We start from the raw sequence: 21,470 nt of genomic DNA on the forward strand, positions 1-21,470 counted from the left end.
ACTGGAAAGCAGCAACATGAAGTGTTATGTAACTTACAGCTTTAAGCCAAGCAGACGAGAAAACAGCCGCTTCTGTTAGTATTGCCTGGTTTTTGATGGATATTGCTGGGCACGGGGTGGAGATATGATGGGGCAAACACAACAAAATCAAAAGTATCTTGTCGTTTATGACTCTTTAGCAGTCTGAATATGGTAGCAAAGGGAGTTATGACTCTTTGATGGGAGACCGATCTTATGGCTCCATTACTTGCCAAGAGCTGTTTGAAAGGGAGGCTCATCATTCTTTTTTAAATATTTTTTTGGTGGGAGAGACTATTTAACTGCGGAAGTGATGCAAGGCACTTGTGCCAGCAGAAACCCGGGCAGTGGCTCCAGGGCTGTCAGCAACATTTCATCAATCAATCAATCCTTTATTTGTTAGGGACAGTGCACATTAATGAACAATGATAACATCATATCACTGTAAAAGGATTATAGCAAGGATGCTAATTTGCATCCGTAGTCCCTGCAAAAAAATTTTTTTTAGGGCACAGGGATAAAAAAATAAATAAAAAAATGTCTGTCAAGTACGACTCTGTGTCCTTGGCCCCCAGGCCCCAAAATACACACACATGCACAAACAGGACCTATATACATGCAATTAATGGAGAGATGTTAGAGCGAGGGCCAATGGATCGGCGCCCTGAGCAGTTGGGGGTTCAGTGCCTTGCTCAACTGGCACCTCTCCAGCCACCAGTCCACGCTTCATTCATGGTCCACACAGGGACTCGGACCAGCGACCCTCCGGTTCCCAGCCAAGTCACCTATGTACTGGTTGTTTCTTTTGTTATCTTTATATTTGGTTCTGTTTGTTAATGTTTTTCGCGCTCAAATAACCAATAATCATAACCAGGAGGTGATATAAAGTTTGATCTATGAGTATAATAAGAATCAATAAAACAATAACCAACATTAGTATCCGCTAACATCTAAAGGACCATGCATGAAAAATAAATCTGGAGTAGAGGTGCCGTTTTCACAGCAAAGATCTAATATTTAATGAGTGACACCGTGTGGACGATGATTCTGTAACTGAGTTGAACAGCAGAGAGGATCTGTCAGACTCAGCTCAGCAGGCGACAGTGACTGATGGATGGAGTTTACCCATCATACTCCACCCCCACCTCCCCAGCCTCCTCCTGCCGAGTAACTCTGTGACTGCAATATTAAAGGCAAGGCTCAGATGAGCGGGAAAAGCTAAGTCATCTCCAACCAAACGAAATCTTTTAGAATTTATAAGCTCGGAGGTGCTTACACAAACAGTCTGGAAAAATCCATCTTTCTGACAGAATCGCTTCAAAGAAAAGGTCCGAAGCTCCAACTGGGCTCCTGGATGCACTTCTGTGCCCATCTGGGAATGCGTGTGTGTGTGTGTGTGTGTGTGTGTGTGTGTGTGTGTGTGTGTGTGTGTGTGTGTGTGTGTGTGTGTGTGTGTGAGTGTGAAAGAGAAGATAAAGTATGAGTCATTCAATACAGAAAATGAACTGTGTGTGTGTCTGTGACTAAACCAGTGTTCAGATTCTTTTTTCCCTGACTCCTCTTTTCAGTAAAATATGAGTGTTTCTTTCTAGTTTAGTCATGGATATTTAAGAGGTTTCATCAAACGTCTATGTGACTGCATGTGTAAGTGTGTGAGTGTGTGTGTGTGTGTGTGTGTGTGTGCAGCATTTCTGTCCTGACAGACTGTGGTACAAGTTCAAATCAAATAATAATACGCCTGCGGCAATTGGACCGGGTGAACTGGACCTTATGCCTCCAGCCCTGTGAGGTGGAACAGAGAGTAGGGGGACACACACACACACACACACACACACACACACACACACACACACACACACACACACACACACACACACACACACACACACACACACACACACACACACACACACACACACACACACACACACACACACACACACACACACACACACACACACACATCTGCAGTTCCTCGAATGGCCACTTGTGGCTGACTCCAAAAGCGAGTGGAACCCCATTGACCCCCATGTTAAAATGCTCAACTTAAATAAAGAAATAAACATGTTTACAGCCTGGTGCAAACATGAGCTTTGGTCTCTGTAGTTCCCTTTTTTTTTTTCAATTTTGGGGTTAAAGACCAAAATATGGGGGTGAATTTCCATATACAGCATATCACACGTTTTGGGTCTGCAGAAACCTATGGGTGACATCAGAGACTACGTCTATATTTTATTCAGTCTATGTTGTGTACCTGACTCCTCTAAAGCGGAAGAAAAATGAAAGCTATTTTGTATTTTGCTCATTAAACCCGTATCCAAGGACAGACAAAAATCATTGATGTGTTGAAAACTATGTGTCAGTGATGTGATGGTAACAATAAAACTTTAAAAAGTGTTTTCATTATCATTGCTTAAGTCATGTATTACATGTATTATTTATAAAATGTTTTTCCAAAATTGCCTTTTCTAAAAATGCAACATTAACGAGAAATGGATGCATCGTTCATCTCTGACTCCAGACATTTTGCTGGCTGCACTCCTTGTTACCAGTGGCCCTCAACTCTCGCATTGACAATTTGAATGCAGCAAAATGTCCTAAAACCACACCTATTATTTGGAAAACTTTGTGCCACTCTGACCTGGAGTCAGTTAAAGTTATCATAGATAAGCTACAATATCCTTCTTTCTCCAAAATGTCAACGCTTGCAGTGACAAAGACAAAAGACTCTCATATCCTGAGTCACCACAGTGTATTTAATTAAGGTTGGATTAAAATTCATTTGGAAAAGACCCAATGAGCCGCATGGACTGGAGTGGTTGGATTAAGATTTCAAAACTAAGTACATTAGCAAGTTGAGCAAGAAGAAATGCAAAGTGCAAAAGTGGCCAGCTCACCTGTAAATGGGATCCTGCATCACCATCATCTTGCTCTCATCCCACGTCCACTCCTTCTTCTGTGGAAGGAAAAACAAAAAAATAAGCTTTGTGATACATACAGCTAAGGACTTAAGGAAGTGAACGCACCTTAATTGGACAGCTGAACCTTTAAACTGTGAGTAATATAATAAATACAACCATTTCTGTTGAAATCAAGAGGGAACTGAATCATGACTTCTGGTGTGAATATTAAATCATCTCCGTCTTTGAGATATTTATTTACATTCTTCTTGTTTCCCTTTGTCCGTCAATATTTTCCAATCTACCTTTGAGTCTGATGTCACAATCAAAATGGCAAACGTGAGCGCGTATGAATTATTCATATTGATTTCTATCTCCACAGAGCTTTGTTGACTCAATCAGCTCAATCGCTCCCATCGCCGGTCTTTCATTGGCTCAGACGCACTCGGAGATGTATACAGATTGATTACCGTCACACTTGACATTTCAGCTTTCTGTCCAGGGAGCAACACAAGAGGGGAAAATCCTTTTGTTGAACAGCCTTTCATTCCGGCCGACCAGTTAATTTGACACAGAGCCTTCGACGATGGCTTTAATATTTACCTCATCAGCCAGTCCAACACAGAAGGGACATTCATTTCAATAACTTCACCACCATCTTCTCTCTCTTGGTTTGTTTTCAGACAAGAAAAGCAAAGATTTGGCTTGAACATTTGGGATCAGTATGAAGCCTACCGGGACAGCATTGGTATACTCGATCTGCAAGGGACCCAAGAACAGTTTGAGCTCATCTTAATAGGCCTGGGGATAACAGAAGTTAGAGGAAACAGTGGTTCCTGAACTTTCCCCACCGTGAATTCAGATTGCGATCTTTTCTTTAATGATGCCGTCAGTGTTTCTCAATATACCGTAGAATGGTATGTTCAAGAATACCCAAGAGCCTCAGCCGTCAGAGAGGTTTCCCAGACCTCTCCTGTAGCATCCCTTGCCATTTTAGTATTTAGTATTTTTTTTTAGTATTTCAGTATGCTCCCAATACATAGTATGTCAAATGTAGTATGCCAAAAATACAAAGTCTTACTCCTTCCTGTGTCACGACATGAGATTTTAATATCTCGATCATTGAAATATATGCACAATGTGCTCAATTCACAAAAGACTCAAAAGGCTGGGTTCCTTAATGTGGATAATAATACTAATACTACTACTACTAATAATAATGTTAGCACTGTCGCCTCACAGCAAGAGAGTTCCTGGTTCGAATCCCGGCTGGGGCCCTTCTGTGTAGAGTTTGCATGTTCTCCCCGTGTCTGCGTGGGTTTTCTCTGGGTTCTCCGGTTTCCTCCCACAGTCCAAAAACGTGCAGGTGTTCGGTTCATTGATGACTCTAAATCACCCGTAGGTGTGAATGGTTGTCTGTCTCTGTTCGTCTCTATGTGTCCTGTGATAGACTGGCGTCCTGTCCAGGGTGGACCCCGCCTCACGCCCGATGTCAGCTGGGATCGGCTCCAATCCCCCGCGACCCCGACAGGGACAAGCGGTTAAAGATGAATGAATGAATGAATAATACAAAAGCAGTACAGGTACAGCACTTTAATTAAACTTTTTAATGCCACACGGATGTTTAGGGCAAGACGCCTTTCTTCATACACTTCTACATACACATGTGGGGTTGATTATAGATGTCCAACACCAGCACAACAAATAGACACAAAAGGATACCACAAGTCTTGTTTAAGGAAATAACACTGGAAGATGGTGGAATATATTCCAAGTGTTTGACCCTTTGCAGTCACTCTCAGATGGCACACCTTGCAAATTTGATATCCAACTTCTGCTCCCTCCCTGCTCATAAATTCTTCAAGCTGGCGATTTTAGGCTGTTTTTTGGTGGATATAAGGCTGATATTTCAGTTCACTCTAACATTTTTACAGCTCTTCCGGCGTAAAAAGAGGAGATTTTGCTCCACACAAAAACACCGTCCTAATCTTCCACATATGTTCCAAAGTCATGTAACATCCACACACATTACGGTTCACACACAACAGAAGGCACACACTTACAAAACTGAGCATGTTTATTGGTGTAATTAATAGGCTGCTCCTTAAAGGACCATTAAGACAACTCAATTAAGCCTCCTTTTAATGAGATACTAATGTATGTCTACGGTGTACATCTGCCTGCAATTACAAATCAAGGTCGATACATCTCCCTTTGTAACATACGTGCAATAAAGAAACTTCTAGTTTCCAACTTTGACATTTTGCTGCATGAAAATTAGCTGGTTAGCTAATATACAATAGGTCTCTCTTTACCAGGCCATTTCAAAATATGTCCTTGTTCAAGCTGAAATGTAAAGCTAAAATGATTTGGACCATAGACTCAAACAGATGCTCATTAAAATGTCAAGTTCAGTTAACTTTAAATCAAAACAGTTGACATTTGGCAGAAACTGGTGGCAACTTTCTAGCTAATGCAGCAGCTTTGTGCTGAATTAGGGGGAAGGATAGGTAATATAGGAGGGGTAATATCTGCATCTAAAACTCTAGTGGCTTCCAGGCCCAAAAAAATGAAGCCATTGTATAAGTGCCTTACACTTTCTCTTTCTAATATCCAGCAGGGGACGACTCCACCGGCTCCAAAAAGAGGGCTGAATGAATATAAGTCAATGAGAAAATGAGCCTACTTCTCAATTGATTCATTACATCATTAAACGTGTTACTAATGAGTTTATGGTCTCAATCTCTAGTTTCAAGTCTTCTTCAATACAGCTTGATGTTCATTTAGTAAACATTATGGTACCATTTTGAATAAAATAGACTATAAAGCAGGAGATGCTTAGGGCAGGGATTAACGACAATCAGGATAGAGGCTAAGTGGTACATATGCACGGCACTGTGTACATTAAGCCGTAAACTGGGAGTAGCCTGTGTTAAAGTCTCAGGACTTTAACCCTCTAACAGTGTGTTTTTACTACATCAAAGTGAATTGTAAAATTTTGGTCACCTAAAAATGTCTAAATCAACCAACCAAGCAAAAACTAGCTAGCATTAGCGGGTAATGTAAGGGATACTGCCGATTTTCAACCAGTTCGTTGTACATGTAGATGAACGCTGCCAAAGCCAGACAGCAAAAGTCCATCGGAAGACTCGCATCAGCCGGTTGAAAACAAGTAAAACCCTCTGTAGCATTTGTAGTAGCTTAGCGCAGCATGATTAAAAATGACAGTAGCTTAGCGCTCCACCCTAGCTTTATCCTATCCAAAAATGGTCACTCCAAAATAACAAGATGGCGACAGTCAAATACCAAACTCGAAGCTTCAAAACAGCAGTCCACCACCACATCTGAGGCTATGTCCATTATTTTCTGCAGTCTATAATAAAGCTACAGTTTAAACACAAGATGATGGTTGACACACTTATGTTGTATATTCAATATTAAATACATTTGGGCCTCCAGCAGAGTAGCGTGGGACCTTGAGAAACAGTCAATGGTTTCAAGTCCAAATTAATTAATTGAGAAACTAAATGCATACTGAGGAGAATGGACGGCACTACTAAGTGACATCCCTTTGATTCCATCCAGCTGTCAGACTCTGTGATTCTCAGCAGGTGAAGTTATCTGCAGTCTGTCTCTGCTGATTACAGCGATCGCCACCTGAAAGCATGGGTCCACTGTCTCCAGTCTCAGCACTCCCTCCACCAATTTTGTTCAGGTTTTCTCTTTGCTCTTTTCTCATCTTGCACCTAATTTTTCACCCTGTCTCTTTACTCTCCAGCATCTGTCCCTCTTTTCTACATCTTTCAATTCCTCCCTTTGTACTCTCTCGCAATGTCTCCATTCTCACCTATCTGTCTGCCTTCTAATCGAGGCAAGGATCGATCACCACCTCCTGCCACATACAGGATACAGGAAATGGACCTGGACTGGTTGTTTAAAGAGCACTAAAAACCCCCACAGCTTTATCTTGGGAACTAGACGATCATGATTCATTTTCTCTGACCCATATGTCTGGAGCCTCTCCCATTTACATAGACTTCCATCAGACCAGGGCAAGCTAATCACAACTGTTTATCTCATGTAGGACGGGTTTAAAACCATGACTGACAGAAGATGCTGATCAAATATGAATCCAGCTCCTGTGACTGTATCGCCTAAAACGCATTTTAATGTACTAATTAGCTGTAATTTGAGAAATTGTGTGACCTGGCCACCATTTTTTTTCCAAATTGGACCAAGCACTGCCTCAACCAGCCACCACCAGCTTAATGTCTTCATTTGCTCCTTAATGTAATCAAACACCAGCCCGTTGCAGGGCTGATGTTTTCTGGTCGGTTGGTAGATTGTCTTGGTGTTAGCTTCATAAGGCTGTGTGTACACAAAGGAATTTTATCCTGGCTGAAAATGCTGTAGTGCACTTCTGAAAACGCCTTCATAATTATGACATCTAACAAAAATCTTTTTTCATATTTTCAACACATCGGCTTATTCAATCAAAAGACGTCTGTAAGTCGTTACACCAAGAAACTTTCATTAGCTCTTATGTAAGAAAAAGAGCCAATCATAGCCTACAAAAGATGTTGAAATTGGCATCAGCTCGTTGGTATGAACCATAGACTGTATAAAAATTGGACGTAGCATACCCGTCCAGATTCGTTCTCTCAACTTGATCCAATCGTCCTCGCCTAAGGGAGTCACCATCTTGTCTGACTTTAACTCCGCCTTATTTCCTCTTACCAAAAAGGGGCATGTATGTGACGTTGGGGGGAGGGAGATACGTCCATCTGGCTGACGTTTACCTCCAAGGAGAAGTGAGGGCCAGAGGCTAGCTGTCACTCAAGATGCCACGCCCCTAATTATTCATAAACTTTAACCTCCAATAAAATAAAAACTCGCCTTGTAAAAAAAAGAGATGCATCCTCCTCTGTGTTGTCATGGAGATTTGACCTGAACATACAGACTAGCATGTATTTTTGTCCCAGGCCTTACACAGGTTTAATGATGCTGGGAAATCGGCCTGTTTAACATGGGAGTCAATGAGAAACTGCTCTGTTATGAAACCTGCCCCTAGTGGAACTGCAGTTTTTGGCACTTCCTTGTTGGATCAACCGGGGAGTCGCTGTAGTTGGAACTTGGTGTGAACAGATTCAGATCTTTCTCCCCTTCCATAGGATCAAAATCTCCTTCTTTTGATTTGAAATGACAAACTACCACAACACAATAACTGCACCCAGAGAGGAGATCCTTCAATAGAGGAGAGAGAAAAGAGATCAAATACAAAAAAAGGTTACTTACTTTTTTCTTTTTCCTCAAGGCGACTCTCACGCCGTCCACAGACACCACGATGTTGACTTTCTTCTTCTTGATGTTTTTTACCTTGAACTCATACTGCAGAGAGAAGACAGACAGAAAGAGAGGTATTCATATTTGAGGGGGCTGTGGTAGACAGTCACACCGTTATAGACTCATATTTGAAGATGGGTCAGATGGTGTTTGCTGAGTCATGTCTGGAGGCAGAACAAAACAATACAGCCCAAGGACAGTATCAGAATATGATGAAAGGAAATGCGCATTTTACACACTGCTCCCTGTTTAAAACACAGTTCTTTGTTTCTGTTCCCATCAGGAAGTGAGCTGCGAGTGAATCACGAATACAGAGCTGCTGTAGCCTGAGATTGAAAAATGCAGAAAAAAAATGCGAATCACCTTCGAGATCACCAACCACCAAATCACAGAATTAGAATTGGTTTTGCGACCAAAAGAAATGTGCTTTACTTCTGTCCTGTTCTGTACAATCTGATTTTTTTTTAAATATAAGTTCCAGTGTTTGCAACTTCACAGTCATGTATGAATTCACATTTTTTACAAATGCTTGCCAAAGCATTCCTGCACAAATTCACATTTTTTACTAATTACTTGCCACAGCTTTCCTGCACCTTAACAAAAATGCCTCTCTTTGATACTACTATTCTACAAAAAATGTTTTCCCCATTGACAAAATAAAAAAAACTTGTATGCATCAGAGTTTAATGTTATCCTAAAAGCCATACAGCCACAGAATAACCTTTTTTCCTGAATAAAATAGAATAATAATAGACTGATATGGGAAAAAATGACTGATACGATGGCCGATCTGAAATGAAAATAGACCTTTTCTATGTTGATTGTGCACTGATATGACTTATCAGTGGTACAGAGAATGCTGCTCTCCTAATCAGATAGCTATAAAAAAGAAAATTTAACATTATTTTACATACTGTACAAAGTTATAAATTGCCAACCACTTCTAGAAATTAACATTAAGGCAAAGAAGAAATAAAAATAAAATAAACAGCTAAATAAACATCATGTTTAATATCACTCAATTGCTGACAACTTCAATAAAGAATAAAGGAAAATTTAAAGAAATAAATATCTTTCTGACACCATTTCTAAATCACCCCAAGCATCATTTTCTGCATCATATGTTCTATAAAAAAGATTTTCATACCTGCACATATCGGACGACATTTAGGCTGATAGCGAGATACAGATATGTTTGTGAAAGACGAATATCAGCAGACAGATATATCAGCCTTGCTCTAATAAAACTATTGATATTCAGATTAAATCAGAAAATATCCCATTAAAGTAAACAAGACTAGAAATGTTTGGTGTATGAACCATGGCTTTGAATCATATCTCATACCTCACTTATCTGGAAGATAAAAATTTGTACTGTACAGATGCCAATCGGTTTTCTCCCTCTGGCTATTGGGGTTGGCTGATTCAAAATAACTTATTATTCATTGAGCTCGTGTGAGCTGTGTGGTTTAGGAATCCCATTTTACTTGATATTGCACATACGTTTAAGAATGTGTCAGAGAGTGTCAGTTTCCTATGACATGGTTCAAGAACACCACTGAATTATTGTATTAAAAAGGTAAGGTGCAAAAATGGAAAGATGGTTTAATTTGGTCTTTAAAGCCCGAAAAGAATGCATGAAGGTTATGTAATAAGTTCTCTATTATTTTAAATATACGGTACAGGTTTTGATGGTGCTTAATACATTTTGCAATATGATTGTATAAGTGGCGTATGTTGATTTGTACGTTCTTGTCAGCCTGTGTGAGTCAGGGGCTTCACCACGTCATGCTATGGACATCAAACCAGACGTTTCATTATTACATGCCAAGCACTGTATCCCAGACTGATAGTTTTTACAATCAGTGCTACAGTGTGACACGATTTAATCAGTAGTCTCAAAAGTACTGACGTTCAACATTGAGCTCTAGAAGTACTGCGGAGAGAGCGTTTAAAGTTTGCCGTAAAAACTTAATAACCATAAAATTTGAGCAAGGCACTTAAGAATGACCGAGTGCTCGAGCGAAGCTGCTTTGTGGCCAACAGTAGGGAAAAACTCCACCAAAGAAACATTTAAACAGTGATTTATAGTTGAACTTCTTTCTCACATTGCCAATTATGAAAAATAATAGAGCAGACATTCCCATTTCCCTCCAATTCAACGTTTTGGAGTAATAATGAATAGATTTGTCAGAAAAATGACAAACAGTCCTGTCGAAGGATAAAGCATGGTTGGCAGACCTCTGTCACAGTCAATTTACACACTATAGATCAGTCTGAGACAGCTCCCATCGTCTCCACTGACGATGCAGCAGCAAGAGCACTGCAGTAGCCAGTACAGTATAAAGTCATTGGGTTTGCATATCAAAAACACAGCAGGTGCAAAAAGTGGCTTTTATGTTATTGTAGGAATCCTTTCTTCGTATAGCAACATATGCAATCACAGGCAGCCAGGCGACTTCAGAACGAGTGGGATGTAATTGAGTTTTATGGAACCACCTGTCACAGTCGCCTGAGGGGACATCAGCTCTGTCTGTATCTCTATTTCTCTCACTGAGTCAGCTGGTTGGTGTCCTGCTGGGTGATAGATTATTGTGCTTCTGAAAGGAATGAGTCCTTACCCCAAGTGAAGGAGTTCAAGTACCTTGGGGATCTTCACGAGTTCATGAGTGAGGGGACAATGCAGTGTTAGCTGGCTGGAATCGGAGCAGCAGGGGCGGTGTTGCAGTCACATTACTGCACCGTCGTGACGAAAAGAGACCTGAGCCGGAAGGTAAAGCTCTCGGTATACCGGTTAATCTTCATTCCTACCCTCACCTGTGGTCATGAAAGCTGGGTCAGGACCCAAAGAACGAGGTTGCGGGTACAAGCGGCCGAAATGGGTTTTCTCAGGAGGGGGGCTGGAGTCTCCCTTAGAGAGAGGGGGAGAAGTTCAGCATCCGTGAGGAACTCGGAGTAGAGCCGCTGCTCCTTTGCGTTGAAAGGAGCCACTTGAGGTGGTTCAGGATCATCTAGTAAGGATGCTCCCTGGGTGCCTGTAAAGATCTCAGTCATTCACCTCGTTGGCTCAAATTGAATCTAAATCTAATGTGTGGATGCTCCTGGGAGGTCTGCTCAGTGCAAGGAAGTGAAAAATTGAAATTTAAGAGAAACGACAGCAGCCCTGAGACAGTACTCTGTTCAGACAAGCTGACAAGTTCTTCACTTTCTCCCGCCAACACGGGAAAAAAAACACATTAAGTTGACGGGTGCCACCGCAGGTTTTATGTTTAATTAAGTTCTTTCAACTTTCTAAAGTGACCTTGGATCACTTGGAGCTGCCAGAATTCAAAGTTTCTGGCAGCAGCGGTAGAAAAAAAAGAAATCTGCAAAGTCATACACTGCTGCTCCAAAGAAAACGTCCGATAGAGTTTGTCACTTGCTGTGTTTGCACTCGAAATCAAATATCAATGGGGATGGTAATTGTTTTTGGGTTTTTTTTTTACATTATCTGTCGTGTTTTCCCAGCAAGCAACTGTCAAACAATGGGTCAATATTCTCGCTGCTGTAGATGCCGGCAGGATGTCCTTCACTGTGTTCTCTCAAGTGTCACTGTGGACTTACTTTATATTGACTCGCTTTTCTCTAATTCACTTGAGACTCGAGTTCAGATGAAAGCAGTGGAGTAGGTTCACATCACCGTTAGGAAGCGCTGCTCCTCAGTTGTGGAGACTGTGAGTAACAGTGACAATGAGATGAAGAGGGGAAAAACAGTTTTCTTACAATAAGTTTCCCTTTGTGTGTACAGCAAACTCTACAATGTTAACCTTTAATGTTTTCTGTTTATCGCCACTGAGATCTTACGTGAAACCCTAATAAATCAGACTCTCTTTAGTGTACTAAAAGAAGAAGAAAAAAGCACCCAGCTGTTCACGGTTGGCAAAGATACGCAGGGAAATGTAGCCCAGGTAAAACTTCAGAAGCCTGAGGCGACGTGATACAAGACCGAATAAACAGAAATGAGAAGCTGGAGGGCACATTTTGTTTTATATTACACATTCTTGTTTAAACGAAAAGTCTTAAAAGAAAAAGATTCTGGTTTAATTCAGTTGCGGCGTGAATATGATAGATTTCTATACTTTACTAAGGACATCTGTGATTACATTTAAAATTAATTAGAATTAATAAAGATGAGGTCATTCTGTCAGCACGTATTGAAAATCACAATCAATTAGATTTTCAGCGTTCCACATAAACAGTAACAGTTTGTTCTGCCCTTGACTCACATCAGGCGGAGTAAGAGAAAAACTAGAACATTTGAAATGTGTTCGCCTCGACTAGTGACTGCGTATGAATAGACGCGGTATAATAGAGGACAACAGAATGCAGAACTCAAGGCAGCGCCGGCATCACTGTGAAAATTGAGTCGACGAGCTTCAACAAAGCTGGCCAGGAACCCAATCAGCTCCTCGATCCTGGGTTCAGTCCTGGGCCTCTGCGCGTGTGTTTGTTTGTTGACTGATGGACAAAGAGTGTGAGCTCTGCCAAGGATCCTAGGAGGGGTCCATTATTCCCCATGTCCCAAATGATATAAAGTATATTGAGAATATAGAGAACTGTAAAAACTATTACACTAGGAAGGAAGGAAAATAATGCTCACTCTAACCATATTCTGTGTTAACACTATAATTATTTTGAATACATATTTTGCATATTGTTTATAGATAGGTGGACATATAGAATAGACAGCAAAACCTCTCATTCACCCACACATGTACACATGGACAATATCATAGTTAAAGTGGCAAGATTAGTGGCAGACCAAGCGAGGTATGTCAGGACAATTATTATTTTAATTAACCCCTGAATGTGCCATTTCCTGACATATGGAGCCTTCAATCATGACCGATAAAGCTGCTCTTCAGGCTCGTACTCATCATGTTTTTTTGCTGAGCAGGTTCATTTTCAGCGCGCACCAACAGTCAGAGTGAAAGACTGAGAAACAACCAGAGACATATCCAGAACGCAGTAACCTAGTTAGTGTATCTTAAAGTGAAATTCCTGCGCTAAATCATCCCATGGTCTTTTTCGGCAAATACACTCACTAAATAAGCCATCGAGACAATTTTTTTTCTTGTAGCAAATATTAAAGCTATGGTCTATGATTTGGAATATTGGTAATTATTATTAACATCGTTTATACAGCGATTATGGTCCTGTAGTCCGATCTACACAATATGAATAGCAAAAAGAACCAAAAAATTCCATTCAGTCTATCAGCTGTAGGACTGCGTAGAAATTTACCAATGGGAGCCATCCAGTCCACAATGCTCCCATTGGCTCGTACCCTCCATCCAGTCTTCTTCTCTCCCCTCGTCTCCCCTGCACCGTGACATCTGGCCTCGTCCCCTCCTACTCTCCCTTCCTCTCTGTAAACTCTGAGCGGCTAGCGATTAGCTTAGCAGCTCAGCTTCCGAAGCTTCTGTTACCATGGAGATGGAAAAGAGCTGCAAGCGGCCTTTGCACGCCACAACAGCAAAGAGAACACGTAAGTCGACCGAGGAAAAGCCAGAAATGTGACCTACGTAGGAACCAAAGAGGAGCCAACAATGGGGATTCCTTTGAGCGGTGGAGAAGGCTACGCCAGGATTTGGGACTGAAAACAGATGCTGAGTCAGTAGACTTTTTGTTGAACAGGTCATTTTTTGCGTTTTATTGTGGTAGATGTTACATAAATAGCCCTCATTAGTCTGTGCCAATACTGGCTAATGACTGTGAACGTCCCCGGTCTGATAAACGGCTATGTCAACACATGTTAGCATATGTTAGCCTGTGTCGTTAGGAGGCGAGGGAGGGGATAAGAGCTGAATGCTCCGCTGTAAAGCTACTGCTAATGGGGGAGAGAACTTCCTGTGATTGTCCGGTGAAAACCTTTAAAACGCAAAAAATTACAACAGCAGAGTACTTTCTGCATCATGTCCTGCTTCCTGCACTCCTCACCTAAACCAAACAGAGTATTTCCAGTGGTTGGTAACGCATCTGCACGGAAAATAGCCTGTTGTGTGTGATTATGTGTGAAGCTGAAACTCTGGTTTTACGGACCTGATTCTCTGGACAATGTCTACACTTAAACGGCCGGTTATAAATATTTTTGATCCAAACTACTGTAGCTCAAAAGTGGTGTGATCCAAAAGTGAGGATGCAAAGACAAAGTCTAATAGTGGGGGTGTAGCTGCTCTGACTGCTCCACTGCTCACGCACGCACGCACACGCACACGTACACGCACACGCGCGCACACACACACACACACACACACACACACACACACACACACACACACACACACACACACACACACACACACACACACACACACACACACACACACACACACACACACACACACACACACACACACACACACACACACACACACACACACACACACACACACACACACACACACACACACACACACACACACACACACGTACACACACCAAGTATCAGTATAATGATGAATAATAATAATCATTTAACACAATTAAGTGCACTAGCTCCATTAAAATGAGGCATACATTAAAAACCAACGACAGAAAGAAGCTTTCACAAGAAACCCCAATACAGCAGAACTAATAACAGTTTTTTCTACACTGTTTCATTTCTGTATGCAATTACTGTTTGTATACTAATGAAGGGGACTCGTTGTTCTCTTCAGAGTAGTGGACTGTAATAACAATGATTTATTTTATACAGCAGGTCCCTTTATTCGTTGTATCTTCGGGGAAGGAAGTGTCGCTATTTTCTTGCCACAAAAATAACATGCTGGAAAAAGACAGCATATTATTTCCATCACCGTACTCGACAACCTGTTCAACAAAAGGACAGAAAATGCACGCGCACAGAGTCCTGTTCATAGAATATATTCTCACGAGGTAATACAGAGAAAGCTGAAACATTTCATTTCATTTCCATTGTTCTCAAGTCTCAACGTGCATGAATGCTTACGGGGTTTGTGATTGTGCTGTAATCCGCTATGATGTCGACTGTAAGGCACATACAATATTCAAATGTTGGTATTCCTGATGGACTGCAAGAATGACCTCCGCGTGGATGATTACAGCTGCAATTTCACTGGTTCCATGCAGGGTTTGGCCGGCTAAGCGTACGCAGGATAATATGACGGACAGCATTTAACTCTAATTAATCTGTCCATTCCTGTCCGATACGGCCCCATCATTGAATCCACATTAACCACCGACAGCTTACGCTCTCCCTGCCGCTTTCAGCTTAGATTCCAAGATACACGTGATTTATAATATCACCGCTGCATCTATCCGTATAACAAGAGGATATGAATATGTGTAATTAAAACACTTGTGCCACAGAGAATTCTGCACTTCAGGAATCGCACGCACAAGCAGTCATTTGACTTAACTGGCAATTTATTCAGTCTGACTTTTTCCCCCAAATGCAGCGCCTCTACACCAGATGGGGTGGTGAGGATGTTTTAATGAGCACAGATAACAGCTCACAATGCAGTCTAGGCCATTAAGGGTGATCCCTTATGCCTCTGCTAGATGAGCCTCATGAATTTTACACCTAGAACGCTATTAAATTCATAGTATTGTGAAAACATTAGTTATTTCAGCTGCAGCCTCAATGCTGTTTGACAAAGGAAGACAAAAAGCAGGAAAAGACAACAACATTGCAAAGATGCTGGTTCACACACGACTGAAGGCCTCTGAACATCAAGTGTATCAGGTTTACACTCAAGGGGCGTTCAAACCAAACGTGTTAGACGCTTATTAAGCGACAATTCTACATTGAAAATCAATGCAAATGGCGCAATGATGCTATTCAGGCGGCGCGAATGGAGCGTCTAGCATGACGAGACACTGCGCGAATAAAGCGTCCATCACCACATCGAGTGTGTTGCGACATCTTGTGATGCTGTGCCGTGACAGCCAATCAGCGTTGCAGTAAGCGTCATCGAGGTTCTCTGTGACACATCCTTGGGATCACCAAAGCCGCTATTGTTGCAATCCTTGGGGAAAACCAGACTGTTCATGTGGATATAATATATGGATATACCTATGAACTGTGGATGGCAGCAATGTGCCTCTGCTGGAAATCCAGAAGAAGAAGAAGAAGGAGAAAGCCGTCAGTGCGGAGTGAAGCGTATCCCGGTCTGATCTACCGGAGACAGGGCAGCACCCTGGAGGTTAAATCACTGACGGTCTGATCTCAAACACTTCATCTGAGAGCTCATTTCGGATTTTTTTTTTAGAAGCATTCAGATCCCTGGTTAGCACTAGCAACCATGTAGGATCAAAAATGTGACAAATGTGAGCAAGCAATGCGATACTAGCGTTCCAGCCGATTTAATCACCTCCATCGCTCTTGGTTTGAATACAGCTTTACATAACTCCTAAGGTGGTGGTGTGGTTCATCATAAATAACCTGGGCTGTCTTCTCTAACCATTGAGCCAGTGGGCGCCCCAATTAAAAGGATTTTGAGGAGAGGCCAGTGGCACAGTGGTTGGAGCAGTCGCCCCATATAAAGGGGCGGAAGGTCCTCCAGGCAGCACTCAAAGGGCCGCAGGTCGGAGTCAAACCTGCGGCCCTTTGTTGCAAGTCTCCCCCTCTATCACCCCATTTCCTGTACGTCCTGTATAATAAGGCTTGAAAAACTGCAAAAAAAAAGAATTGTGAAAGATAAACTGATAATAAAAATAGTTGTTAGAGGCAGCCCTATTGGTCATTTTTGATTTTTAGATGCATATGATTCTGATGAGGACAGGGCGTCTCATGTGAACGGGTATTTATTCCTGTGTTGGCTGCTCTTACAGTAAACAGGATCCGCTTACGTGCAGCAGTTGGGAGACAGACCACTTCACTATGCCAAGCAGTGACAGATTTTAAGCCTAAATGTAAACAAAGGTGAAATGAAATGAATACTGAAGTCCAAGAATAGGCTCATGCATCATGTAAATAAGGCAGTCTAACATTTGAAGCTACTATTTCCTGATAAACAGGTTGTTATTTCCTAAAGGTCCTTTCCTCCTGTTTCCAGTATAATCCATCATTTTGGCGACAAAGACATCAACGCAGCGACACAATAGCATCTCCAGCCCGCGCTGCCATTTATTTACACTCACAGAAATATCAGCCGGGAGCCAGGAGAGCCCAATAAAAGCCTGCATTTCTGTTGATGACTGCAGTTCATCGAGGGAGGCTGAACGTTAGGGGAGCGGAATAAAAGCTTCAAATAATAATGCAGACACATGCACACCACTGAGGCCAACTAACAACAGTCAATGAGAGTGTTCAATGATCGCAGCAGGGTAGCAGTGAGTGTTTGCTGAGGTAAAGGGCCCCCGGTCTGCTGTTAAACAAGCTATTTATTTAGGTCATTAACAAAGGCCTTTCTGAGATGAATATAGAGTTGTTGTTATCCAACTTCAGATCCATATGTTATACGGTGAACGCAGTTTCTGCTGCCATGGTGTCCAGCTCTGCCAAACAGTCCTCAGATAAACGCACACACACACACACACACACACCAAAAAGCTCTACTTTTCCACATGCCATTTTGTTCTAAACTGCTTCCTTTTGAGCAGCAAGTTTTTTTCCCGTCCAATCATGAGCACAAACCCATCTCAATAGATGAACAGAGATAGGGCTGACCGAATTTTGTAGTCGATGGAAGATGCAGGGTTTGGGGGGTAGGTGAGTGCATTACATTGCCATTGGCATTACACACGTCCATTTCACGTGTTTATCCTCATAAAATCTCCTAAAGACGACACCAGATTGCCACATTATAACCACACAGACCTCTATACACATCAGACTACTCGGTTCTAACAACTCTGTTCTCGGGAGAGATGGATGGCACTGTGCTGCAGTTTTTTAGTGTTAATACTGTTTAAATTAGCCCATTGGCTCGGGGACTTCCTCTGCTCAGAACACTGTTGCAAATTTCAGCGTGAATGCATGTTTTTTCAAAGTTGTACTCCATAAGATTACCATTCCCAGTGACTAGAGAAAGTCATGATACCCTTTTGAAATAGTGACTTTTGTTGTTTCATAGCCCTAAATGATAATACATAATACAAAAAGTCATTTTTCCAGTGTGATTTACACATTTTGTCTTACAACATCCAAGTGAATTTTGAAAATTTCTGAAAATTTATAAAACTATGAAAAACTAGAATATCAGGGTTGTAAAAGTGACACCAATCTTATGGAGTACAACATTAAGTCTAACATTGTTGAAACAGAGAAGCTAATATTGCTAATAGCTTATTGCTATTATTGGTAGCAAGAGCAACAAATTAGCAGACGGCTGAGATAATAATGCAGGTCCCTGCGGTGCACCCAGCCCCAGCGTGAGAGGAGAGAAAATGAATGTAAGACTAACAATGAGCTGAAATGGAAACACCGCTGCAACATGGGTCTACCTGTTTGATTATAAGGAATTGTTTCTTAAGGATTCTGCTTTTCTACAGTTTTGATGAATGAATATCCAAATCCCCAAATTGAAAACGAATATCTGAATTGTCGAAGATTGTGATCCAATCCTATGTAGAGAGAGGAAAAAAGGATAAGGAGGGCTGGAAATGAGGAGGCAAAGAATGAGGAGAGATGATGGAGGGAGAAGCAGTGATTTAGTGAGAAGATGAAGTTTAATTAACAGCTCAGATCATTAGGCTCATAATTACACATACTGAAAGGAAAAGTCTCTTAAATGTGCAAACTGTCATGTTGCCATTAGGTGCTTTATGAACTGAAAGACATCGGTTTTAACCTTCATAGAGCACCTAAAGTTACTGCGAATAAAGGAGTATAACAGGCTCGCCGTGGCAGTCGGTGTTAAATGGCTTTTGAGCATACACAGATGACATTACTTGCACACCGCCCACGCCATTGGTTTGCTTTTTTTATGCAAAAAAACCCATTTAGTTTCACTTACGTATCAGCACCCACGTGAAAGGGTCTGCTTCGTACAGCATCAGCCTCAGCCGAGTAACAGGAGTCAGACTTCGCTCATCATTTCAGGAAACCAACAAGACAATGGTGGAGGATTTAGTGTCAAAGTGAAATGCAAAAGTGCAGAATCTGATTATATATGTCATTTATTAGGGCTGGGTAATATGGCAAAAATCATCCATCCTGATATAAGTCATTCCCTATCTCGATAACAATATATATCACAATACAGCATGTTTTCTGTTGAGTCAATAAAAATGTAGTGTATGAATGAAATACTTGTTAAAAAAAATAAAAGTATTAAGTATTATCAGTTTGTTTTGAAGCCAGATTAAGTGGTGCAGGCTCCACCATTGAACAGCCCAATTGGTTGATAATATCATATTTTATATACAGTCTATGAATCACATATGCACTTAAGGCAAGCAGGCACCAAGGTTTTTAACCAGTGGGAACCTTTCCTCACCTTGGCATCCCTAATCCACAGGAAGATGATTTTTTCTTCCTACTGCAATTCACATTGCATGCAACATCAATTTCCTAGCTAGTAGAATATTCATTTTAAGGTTTCAGAACTCCAAATAGTCAGTTGTGTTATTTTACAACATTAGATGCACATCATTAGGTCGATCTCTGAAGGAGCTAATGATTTGTAACAAACGTATGGCTTATCTTGTATGGCTGAGGGGTAGGGCTGAAAAATCACTGTAAAACAGAAAATACCTCCAACACTTCCCCCCCAGGGGGGAGCCAGAGGGGCCGCCACATAAAGAAACCAACAACCGGAGCTGTTAAAGGAGTAGCAGAGCAGCTACAATATAAAAGGATCGCTCTCCCGTGTTTTCTTTAGTTCCCTTTTACCCCCATTTCACAACAAAATCCACACAAACAGCACTCAACACTAACTTTTAAAAGTGGTTGCCACATTGGTTGCCGAAACTGAAAACCAGGTTATCGCATTTGAGTCACCTTAAATTTTGAGTAACATAACATGTGACATAAAAGAATAAAAGCACAGTAAATTTCTTTAAGCTGTTTCCACTGTCAAACATCTTAATTTACTCAAGTAGCTTAATAGAGCAGGTCGAAGCTCACAGGGAAGGGCTAGCAATGTCACACAGATATCATAGCAAGTTTAGCTAACGAATATGACAAACACTGCTTATTGGCCCAGAGCAGATAAATCATGCCAGACCAAAAAAAATGATCTAGTAGGGCTGTAGTACTGGAGCCTGGACTCAGTACTGAATCCACTTTTGTGAAGTCTTGCACTTGTCTTACTCAGCCATCATTAATAGACTTGGCTATTGAGAAGTTGCCACTGGCTACTGATTCAGGATCAGTTGTGCAGAACGTTGCTCAAGTTCTCTACAGTTATTGGTTTGATGTTAGAAGATAGATCTTCTTGTCTATAAATTCATCCTTAATCACTTTATTAGCACTGGAGAAACACTGTTGCCTATTACTGCCTTGAACGGAACTGGGTTTGCTCTGGACTGGATTGCTTCTTAACTTCAACTTGACTTGGACTCGATTGGACATGGCCTTTGACTTTAATCGGACTTGATTATGTTAGTCTTGACTACAGCCCTGAATTTTTGCATTCAAATGTTTAAGTTAAAGTGTAAACTCTACGAATCAACTCCAAGTATGTCCAGGACAAAGAGCTTTTCATGATTTAACACTGCTACCACCGATCTTAACAGAGTTGTTTGGATACCCTTTTTTCCTTCTTGATACTGATTCCAATACCTGATCTTGGGCCAATACAGATTACTGAGGACCAGTGAGATACGCAAAATACATTATTATATTTACATTATTGCTAATGCATGGTCTGGCTCAGGTTTGTATAACATTCACAAATACATACAGAGGATGAATGCCATAGAACTTTCTTTTATTATCTAGTCCGACGGTCGATCATAACGGGACAAGAACATAAAGTACTTTGAAGTAGTACTGGTTTCTGTATTGAAAAAACTGTTATTCTCAACTTTTGCATTACTGCGGATCATGAAACTTAAGAGAAATGGACGCCCATCCAAAAACACTGGAGAAAGAAAATCTTTATTTTTCTATGATCGAAGCAACAGCCAGTGTTGAACATCCATCCCAATCATCTGTGTAGAGCTTCTGCTGAGTCTTCAATGCACTTCTCGCTTTCTTGCCAACCATAACGCTTTCATCACTTTCTCTCTCCAATTCACGAACCCCATGAATTTGTGTTTTCC

The 21,470-nt window shown here is 41.3% G+C and overlaps 1 protein-coding gene across 2 annotated transcripts in view; it reads right to left on the reverse strand.

Moving 5' to 3' along the window:
• The window catches only part of nos1apa (nitric oxide synthase 1 (neuronal) adaptor protein a), a gene marked incomplete at its 3' end in the record, with an annotated part of 164,172 nt that overhangs the window by 84,762 nt on the left and 57,940 nt on the right, over nt 1–21,470 (reverse strand). For both annotated transcript variants that reach the window (XM_083940332.1, XM_083940331.1), the window contains exons 3-4: nt 8,214–8,306; nt 2,916–2,974 (exon numbers count right to left, since the gene is read on the reverse strand). In XM_083940332.1, the coding sequence (XP_083796458.1) occupies nt 2,916–2,974; nt 8,214–8,306 (152 nt within the window). The remainder of the gene's footprint in view (nt 1–2,915; nt 2,975–8,213; nt 8,307–21,470) is intronic.

The sequence above is a fragment of the Echiichthys vipera genome (assembly GCF_963691815.1).
Source record: "Echiichthys vipera genome assembly, chromosome: 3".
In the NCBI taxonomy this organism is placed as follows: domain Eukaryota; kingdom Metazoa; phylum Chordata; class Actinopteri; order Perciformes; family Trachinidae; genus Echiichthys; species Echiichthys vipera.